General features: G+C 54.1%; 1 protein-coding gene across 3 annotated transcripts in view; it reads left to right on the forward strand.

Annotated features, from left to right (window-relative positions):
• CHST3 (carbohydrate sulfotransferase 3) overlaps positions 1 to 8,837 on the forward strand; it is a 51,769-nt gene extending 42,932 nt beyond the window's left edge. For all 3 annotated transcript variants that reach the window (XM_009458656.5, XM_009458657.5, XM_521690.9), the window contains exons 2-3: positions 1,024 to 1,270; positions 2,457 to 8,837. In XM_009458656.5, the coding sequence (XP_009456931.1) occupies positions 1,131 to 1,270; positions 2,457 to 3,756 (1,440 nt within the window). In that variant the 5' untranslated portion in view covers positions 1,024 to 1,130 and the 3' untranslated portion in view covers positions 3,757 to 8,837. The remainder of the gene's footprint in view (positions 1 to 1,023; positions 1,271 to 2,456) is intronic.
• Positions 8,838 to 9,612: the final 775 nt, after the last annotated feature.

A 9,612-nucleotide genomic window follows, 5' to 3' on the forward strand; every position in this document is an offset into this window, starting at 1 on the left:
TGTCCCGGCATTTGTTTCTGAATGGGATCTTGCTACATCGGAGTTTCTCCACCTTGGATGATTTGTCACCCCCCACCTTCCCACCCCAGGAGACACTTAGCAATGTCTGGAGATATTTGATGGTTACAGATGAGCAGTGGGGGCCAGGCGTGGTGGCTCGTGCCTATAATCCCAGCACTTTGGGAGGCCGAGGCAGGTGGATTGCTTGCACTCAGGAGTTCAAGACCAGGCTGGGCAACATGGCAAGACCCCATCTCTACAAAAAATTTTAAAAATTAGCTGGGTGTGGTGGTGTGCACTTGTGGTGACTAAGGAGGCTGAGGTGGGAGGATCAATTGAGCCTGGGAGGTTGAGGCTGCAGTAAACTATGATCGTGCCACTGCACTCCAGCCTGGGCAACATAGTGAGACCCTGTCTCAAAAACAAACAATTATTGGCAATTAGTGGGTAGAGGCCAAGACTGCTGTCAAACATTCTATAATTCACAGGACAGTCCCCACTTACCTGGTGGAAAATGTCAACAGTGCTGAGGTTGGGAAGCCCCGTCCTGCATAAGCACAGGGTCTGCACCTTTGTGTGTGTGTGTGTGTGTGTGTGTGTGTGTGTGTGTTCTCATGTATTTTCTGGATCATTCACATTTATAGATCCACCTCATTATTCTTTGTGGCCACATAAAAATCCATTACCTGGATGCTCCACCATTTTCATTTAGGTGTTTGCACTCTTTTTGCTATTATAAACATTTATGCTACAAAGGTTATTCTTTTCCGTGCACAGGCCTTTGATGTGTGAGGTCAAGGGAGAAACTGATGGAGGTGGGATGGATGAACCCGATGGTTCATTAGCATTTTAAATGACCTATTAAAGAGACCTTCAGTGTCTCTGGGGCACAGTCTGTCTGGAGAGTGGGTCTGGGGTCCTGGCTGCTAACCAGGGCCGAGATCCTCAAAAGTCTGGTGGAGAGACATCCTCTGCATTCCTCGTGTACAGACAAGGGTGTTCTGACCACCTGTCTCTCCGCAGGACAAGGGTGTCCCCCACCTGAAGACGGCAAGCTGGGTCCTGAGTGATGCCCCTCAGCTGAGTGTCCAAGGCCGGCCCGAGGAGCCCCCACGGCCCCACCTTTCCTCATGGAGAAAGGACTCACTTTGCCCCAGGACTGCCGGGACTTTGTGCACAGCCTGAAGATGAGAAGCAAATACGCCCTTTTCTTGGTTTTTGTGGTGATAGTTTTTGTCTTCATCGAAAAGGAAAATAAAATCATATCAAGGTGAGGGTTGCAAGCCCAAGTCTTCATCTTCCTTTCAAGGTGGGGTGGGTGGGGACAGGGAGCTAACTGCAGGGCTCTCTGTGGACCTGCAAATGCATTCCTTCAACAAGCCATCCCCAGGCCCCTTCTGTGTCCCAGGCAGTGGCTCCTGCACACGTCCTCATGACTGCACAGGGGTGAGACTTGGGCTCTGGACTCAGACAGCCTGGGTTGGAGCCCCCCATGTTGGCCCTCTACAGCTGTGAAAGGTTAGGCAAGATACTTAACATTTCTGAGTCTTCGGTTCCTCTTTTGTAAAACATGGCTAATAATGGGACCAGCATTGTTGTAAAGATTAAATGAGAAAATGTAAAAGCATTTAGCCCAGTGCCTGGCACATAGTTGGTGTCCAGTATTTGCTGGCTGTGACTATTACTGTTAATTTACTTCCTGGCCTTGCATTAGCAGCACATCCCCTATAGAAGTCTTGATGTCACTGAGCCCATGGTAAGGCAAGGTCCTAGTATGGATACTCTGATGGGCAAGGCTGCCAATGTGCAGCTGCCAAGTTGTGTACTGCTCAACTCCAGGGGCATGTCCCTCAATAGGCTAATCTGGGAACGCCCCTTTACCCCTTTGAATTGGCAGCATACAGCTATGTGCAGTGGGCCTGTTAGATGTAGAAAGATTTCTTAGCCTGTTCTCCTCCCAGGCACAAGCCCTGCAAGAAAGCATTAGCTAAGATGGGTGGGTCAGAGATTGGGCAATATAGTGGACACCGTCAATCCCCCGCTTGGGTCACTGAGCAAGGACCGTTCTAGCTTGTGCCTATTGGGTTCTACTGCAAGCCCCTACAGCTCTGCACCTGAGAGCTTTCTCTCCACTGGCACACTGGCAAGCCGGAAGTACTAGGGAGTAACTGTCCCCCCCAGATCCCCATCAGACTAAGCCTCCGATGCCCACACCTGCTCCTAGCAGCACATCCATCATGGACCTCTTTCCTCCCCTGCCTCACTTCCCCATCCAGTACTTCCTGTGATCATGTCCCAAATAAACTTACTTAAACACAAATCCTTGCCTCAAAGTCTGCTTTTGGGGAAACCCAACTGAGACAGGTTTTGGTGATCTGCTTGGAGGACTGCTTAGGGTTGCCCAGGAGACGGGGTCCCCAGTCAGCCACTGACCCTGATCTTCTTTGTCTTCACAGGGTCTCAGACAAGCTGAAGCAGATCCCCCAAGCTCTAGCAGATGCCAACAGCACCGACCCAGCCCTGATCTTAGCTGAGAACGCATCTCTCTTGTCCCTGAGCGAGCTTGATTCAGCCTTCTCCCAGCTTCAGAGCCGTCTCCGCAACCTCAGCTTGCAGCTGGGCGTGGAGCCAGCCATGGAGGCCGCAGGGGAGGAAGAGGAAGAGCAGAGAAAGGAGGAGGAGCCGCCCAGACCGGCCGTGGCGGGGCCCCGGCGCCACGTGCTGCTCATGGCCACCACGCGCACCGGCTCCTCGTTCGTGGGCGAGTTCTTCAACCAGCAGGGCAACATCTTCTACCTCTTCGAGCCGCTGTGGCACATCGAGCGCACAGTGTCCTTCGAGCCGGGGGGCGCCAACGCCGCGGGCTCGGCCCTGGTGTACCGCGACGTGCTCAAGCAGCTCTTCCTGTGCGACCTGTACGTGCTGGAGCACTTCATCACGCCGCTGCCCGAGGACCACCTGACTCAGTTCATGTTCCGCCGGGGCTCCAGCCGCTCCCTGTGCGAGGACCCCGTCTGTACGCCCTTCGTCAAGAAGGTCTTCGAGAAGTACCACTGCAAGAACCGCCGCTGCGGCCCCCTCAACGTGACGCTGGCCGCAGAGGCCTGCCGCCGCAAGGAGCACATGGCCCTCAAGGCGGTGCGCATCCGGCAGCTGGAGTTCCTGCAGCCGCTGGCCGAGGACCCCCGCCTGGACCTGCGCGTCATCCAGCTGGTGCGCGACCCCCGGGCCGTGCTGGCCTCGCGCATGGTGGCCTTCGCCGGCAAGTATAAGACCTGGAAGAAGTGGCTGGACGACGAGGGCCAGGACGGCCTGAGGGAAGAGGAGGTGCAGCGGCTGCGGGGCAACTGCGAGAGCATCCGCCTGTCCGCGGAGCTGGGGCTGCGGCAGCCCGCCTGGCTGCGGGGCCGCTACATGCTGGTGCGCTACGAGGACGTGGCACGCGGGCCGCTGCAGAAGGCCCGCGAGATGTACCGCTTCGCCGGCATCCCCCTGACCCCGCAGGTGGAAGACTGGATCCAAAAGAACACGCAGGCGGCCCACGACGGCAGCGGCATCTACTCCACGCAGAAGAACTCCTCGGAGCAGTTCGAGAAGTGGCGCTTCAGCATGCCCTTCAAGCTGGCCCAGGTGGTGCAGGCCGCCTGCGGCCCTGCCATGCGCCTCTTCGGCTACAAACTGGCGCGGGACGCCGCCGCCCTCACCAACCGCTCAGTCAGCTTGCTGGAGGAGAGGGGCACCTTCTGGGTCACGTAGGGGGGCCGGGGCCCCGTATGCCCCTCCTCGTGAAAGGCCTGCCCCGTCTTTCTGCCGCAGCCCTCGCAGAGGGCGGGTGCACAGCGCCATGAGCGGGCAGCGCCTCCTGTAGCAGTAGGGCCCCCAGCCAGCGCTCCAGCCAAAGCGGCGGCCCCAGGGTTAATTGCGGAGAACAGGACAGTGCCCGGTCCCCTTGAGGGCCATCACACCCAGACCCAACAGGTTGCAGCCTCCTGAGCAGGCCTAGGCAGGCCCGGGCCTGTTGGCAAGCTTCGATCTCACACACACAGAAACATACATTCGTGCCTGGAGACCCTGCAGGCCAGAGTCCAAATATTTAACAATCAGAAGGGGCAATGCCCTGACCAGTGACAGTCAGACCTCCTGCTTTATTTGGTGTTAACCGTTTCTTGTCTGGATAGTGAAGTCTGGAATCTGGGTGGGTCCTTGGAGGAGGGGCTAGGACAGCCGTGGGTGTCAAAGGTGGCATTTGAGGCTCGTTTGAGGTGACAGTGGCTGTTTACCAACTAGTACAGAGCGTTTTCATGAATGGGTTGGCTGTGCTGGTTACTGATGAATCTGGGCCCCTTCTAGAGCTGCAAAACACACACATGCGTATAGACATACATACATGTACACCATACATAGACAAGCATCATAAAGGCACAAGTGCACACACATCTATGCAGACAAGCTTCCTCACTGCTTATGCCCACAGGGTTTTTCTGTATGACACACCTCAGAGGAGCCTGTGATTAACATTTGTAGGATTATTTCGAGGGCAGGGCAGGGGAAGGAAACGCGTTAAAGGGCCATGACATGACACGGTTCCCTGGCCGGGTTTGGACTGAACAGTGGATTCAAAACTGCAGCGTTCAAAGCCCCTGCCCGCCTTAGATTCTCGTGGCTACCTCCTCTGACCCATCCACATCCTTGCGGCTGGCAGGCAGGATGTTTTGAAATGGTGCAGCCAAAGGCCCCGTCTAGCTTGGCTGGCTCCCGAACATGTCCATATTTGAAGGCTGCCTCAGGCCTGGCAGGCAGAAGCAGCTGTGGTCCCTGGAGGCAAAAGGCAGCTCACGGGGCCTTCCATTTCCAGCCAGGCCTCATCTGGGGTAGGGCCAAGAGGAAAGTACAGAGTGCCCGTGGGGGAGAAGTCCCACCAGGATGCCCCCCGCCCCCTGAGAAGCCCGCCTTCTCCCTCGTGGACAGGAGTCAGCCAGTTGGTTGCTGTGGTTACAGCCAGTGCCTGGAATTCCTCCTTAGGGCTCTGGGAAGAGTATTGCTTAACGCAGGATGTGCTGGGTGTTTTATTTGGGGCTTTTATTTATGGCTTGATGTCTTTCTTGTTTGGTGGCTGTGTTTTTGCTTTTGTTTCTGTAGGAGTGCCTCTTCCAAGCAGTGGAGGCCTGAGGGCTTGAGGGAGGCTGGGGAAAACCAGCAGGGAGCACTTGGCTCCTGGCAGAGGGAGAGGACAAGAGGAGGAGCATTCCCCAGGAGGAACGAGGAGAGGTGGCCACGTGGCAGGCCACAGTGCCCTATGGGCTTTTCTGTTTGAACCCCATGTGGGATGAATCTCAAAGCCACCAGTGTTCTTGCCTAGTGTCCAGAGCAGCAGAGATTTGCAGCCCTCGCCCCTCCCTGAGAAGAAGCTGGATTTGAAAATCCCTCACAGGCCCTAACATGTTTCCTGGGTGGGCAGGGGCCTCATGACAAACGACAAGTGTACCCAGAGTAGAAGGCCTTCCCCACTCCCACCTCAAACCCAGGAGCAGAACTCAGTACCCAGAGCTTACAAGGAGCTGCAAGGGTTTGCCGAGGGCTGCCCAGCTCTGTTTCTGGTTTCCTGGACAATTTCTCTGTCAGGTACGGCCCATTGTAAACCCAGAGGGCTGCATTTTGGGTTGAGTAATATGGACACCATGGAAGTACAGGATCTGAGTCCAACATTGCCATGGGGGAGGGAAGAGTGTGTCCTGGCAGGAAGCCACCATTGGAGAAGGTGAGGCCAGTAACCATCTCATGGGATTCGCTATAATCAGCCTATTTGAGCTGCTGGGTCTCTGTCACTGTGGACTCCAGTCATTCAAGGAGGTCTCCACTCTTGGGTTTTTTTTATTTTCTTTTCTTTTGCTATTTTGCCTGAACACCCCAACACTCTTGGTTTTAGAGTCCAAGAGTAAGTTGTGCAGAGACATGGTTCTAATTTGGAGTTCAAAGGAACACCAGCTCTGAAAACATGACCGTGGGGCCAGGATGTTTCTGGCAGGCCCAGAAGTGCTGGCCATTCTTCCCCAGCCTCCCCACTGCTCCCTCCTCTGTTCCCCATGTGGAGGTGGGGAGGGCTGGGACTGGGGAGGGGGCAGCCACCTCCATCCAAGGCTCTTCCTAGGGGCCCTGCTAATGTGGACAGCAGACTTTATCCCTCCTTCTTACTCTGGGCCAAGACCTCCCACTCCGCCCTCTGAGGATGGTACCAAGAATGGGCCTTTGGGACTTCTCAGGACATTGACAATGTGCACACTGCAGGTTGACTTAATTTATTTATTTTGTGAAAAGAAGAGACAGAAAATACCTTATTATCTGCAGGGACTCAAAGCTGTACCCAAATCAAGAAAGACAAAATAACAATAGAAACCATTCACACACTCCGTTCATGCATGGGCACCAGAAGACGATTCAGAACACAGGAGGAGAATGAGCTGGAGCGCCAGCACCACGATGGCCCCGGGACGTTGTTTAAGATCTGAGATCCCTTGGTTTCTCTCTTGTTGATCTGAGATGCTACATCAGGGCCCTTGCTGCTGTATTACCTCTGCCCGGGTGTTTGAGACAGGTCACAAGCGCGTGGATGTTTCCTGAAAGTGTATTCCCCTGGGGCTCAGCGATGCTCTGGGAACCCTTGGGGTTTGGGGAAGGACAGTGTGGTGTGTCTATTGGCTTGAAACGTCATGGATATGGTTGGAGTCACCCATGTGGATATGATTTTCAGCTTGGAGCTGGGATGGAGAAGATGGAAGCACTGGTGGCCGGGCCTCTTTTTCCATTGAGGCCAGCCCTGGCTTCTCCTCTGTTCCAGCTTGTCTGCCAGAAGCCTTCCCCTGCAAGGTGCCCACCTGCCCGGAGACAGAGGGAGCAGCTGAGGCCTCTCTCCACTGGCCGCCAGCCTCCCTAGCACAAGGGGACCATTCAGCAATGAGTGTTTACTCATGTTCTTTCTTGTTGATGAGTTCTGCGGCCCAGCATATAGAAATGGCTCAGAACGTTCCAGGCCTTGGTGAGACACGGCAGCGTCCAACACTCACAGGCTGTCCCCACTCTGCCTGTTCCCATCTTCCCCTCGGGGCCTGTTTATAAATTGAGGAATGGATGAGGGCCCTGGAGGGTCCTTGGGAGTAGTTAGTGGAGGGCAGGATTCTCAGGTCCCCATAGAGAGGGAAAGAGAAGACCAGATGTGCATAGAAGCCAGTCTCTGTCACATACACCGCAGGTGGTCACCGAGTTATTTTCCAAAAGCTGAGGAACATAAAGCAAATTTAGGCTTTTGTCCTTCTGCAATACATGCACTTGAAAATAAATAAACAGAAAAGAGATGTTTAATAACAAGTTTACTTCCGGTCTGCTAGCACCCTCAGCCTGGGAGCTACTGCCAGAGGCTGGCGTAGTGGGGCAGCTGCTGACCAAACCCCACAGAACGGAGGGCACCAGGCATCACACGACATCTTTCCCTCCCATCTCTGCCATCTGTCTGTCTGGCAATGGAAGGAGCTTCAGCAGGAGGTCCTTCCCAGAAGGTTGATTCTTGGCCTGGGTGGTAGAGGAGATATCCTGACCCTAAAGTCTTCCAGCCCCGGGTCATCCTCTCCTATACTAGGGCCTATTGACCGTAGAGGCCAGGTGCGGTGGCTCATACCTGTAATCCCAGCATTTGGGGAGGCCAAGGTGGGAGGATTGCTTGAGCCCAGGAGTTGGAGACCAGCCTGGGCAACATGGTGAGACCAATTGACTATAGGGCTTGTCCCTTGCTAAGACAGGAGCAGAAGACTGGATGGCTGTGTCCTCAAGGCAGTCCCCTCCCATCCCCATTCCCAGAGTCAGAAAGCGAAGCCAGATCTCAAGGGCTGATACCTGAGGCAAGGAGAGCTAAGGGGAGAGAAATTGGGGCTGAGTGGAAGCAGACGCCTGCACAAGCCAAGTGTGTCTTATTGATCTGTACAAGCTGATAGAAGGACCATCTGCTGAAATCCAGGGCTCCTGAGTTGGTGGGTTTGCTTGTGAAGCTTCTAGGACAAGGCGCAGCCAGATGGAAGGGAGAGGGTCCAGGGCTTCCTAAATGCAGCCGCATCACCTCTCAACTCGCTGCAGTTTCAGAGAGTGGAAGCTGCTCTTTACCTCAAAAGCACAAAGCAGAATTGGCAACTTCACATGTCTCAAGAGCTCCAAGATCCTTTGGTCTCGTGTCCTTTGGCACCCCGTAACTGGACTGGGGACAAATTTGTTACGTGTTTCCAAGGCTACAGACATGGTGCCATCCTCACAGGCGTAGCTCATGTCATGGATCAGGTGCTTTGCTGGGGGGATACAATGACCCATGTGGTCTGCGTCTTCTGCCATTGGCTTGAACTGGGCACCCCCTGAAGTCTCCATCTCAGCTGTATATTCTAGTCCAAATTTGCCTGGCTCCCCTGCTCCCTCCCAGGTCCTGCACACTGTCTTTTTGCCAACACCTCAGCCCTGTTTGCTATTTCATGTCTGCATGGTACGAGACACCCCTTCACGGCATACACTGCCATGGTATGTACATATGCATCCACGTGTGTGTATGTGTAGCATGTAGCTCATTCTGCTCAGCCTCTGGCGCCGTTCCACATTGCTCCCAGCCCCATTGCTGTCACTGTCGTCCCAGATGTCCTTGCCGTGGCCACAGACAATCTGCCGTCTCCTGGAAACGCTGGGGCTGCCCTTCAGAGAGCTGGCAGCCCCAGCAGTCAGGGCCTGCTTTGCAGAATAGAATGTGAACCCAACTCCTGATGGCCTACTTGACTTATTTAATTAAAGATGAAATCATGCAATGAGCAAAACCTGCAGCGTGTCTCTGCCTTTTCCTTTGCATTTGTTCTCAGCAGCAATTGGGTCATAATTTTTTTTTTTTTTTAATTAACAGTGGTAGAAAGGAGGTGACTTCCAGCATGAAGCAGGACAGAGAATCCCCCTGCCCATTCCCAAGGGACCAAAGGCACTAGGGGAATATGGGGCAGGATGAATGTACCTGGCGTTACCAGGCTGGCAGAGCTGGTGGGGACTGCGCTGAGCGGAGAGAGAGAAAACCCAGGTATTTGGGGGCAGAGACAGGAGTGTTGGGCCAGCGGTCAGGGGGCCTGGGGATGAGTCCCAGCTTTGCCAGTCTGGCTGTGTGACCTTGCATAAGTCACTTCCCTTACTTGGACACCAGTTTCCTTTTAGAATGAAGGTGTAATCAGTTGTTCACAAACATTGTTCCCAAAAAGCCCCATTAGGGATTCAAAAGTCAGCTGAAAGGGCAGGCGGCATCCTCTCAACAAGAGTCACTGTGCGTTTTGATCTGCTTCATGTGTTCAGATAGCATTTCAGATTTATTTGGCCTTCAACTAAATCTCCAAAAACACATAAGAAGGTTGCCAAGGACCCTTTCAGCTAAGAAATTGAATGGAGTCCTTTCAAATTGTAGTTACATCCGTCATAACAACTTCAGTTCTTACTACATTTCAGCCCTGCTTGTCTCCCAAGAGCTGCCTGCAGAGCATGGGTGTTTCCCTGGGGAGAAGGGAGAGAGCTCATTTTGGAACACAGAAGCCAGAGCTGGTGGAGCTTTGTGGG

The sequence above is a fragment of the Pan troglodytes genome, chromosome 8, assembly GCF_028858775.2.
Source record: "Pan troglodytes isolate AG18354 chromosome 8, NHGRI_mPanTro3-v2.0_pri, whole genome shotgun sequence".
Lineage (NCBI taxonomy): Eukaryota > Metazoa > Chordata > Mammalia > Primates > Hominidae > Pan > Pan troglodytes.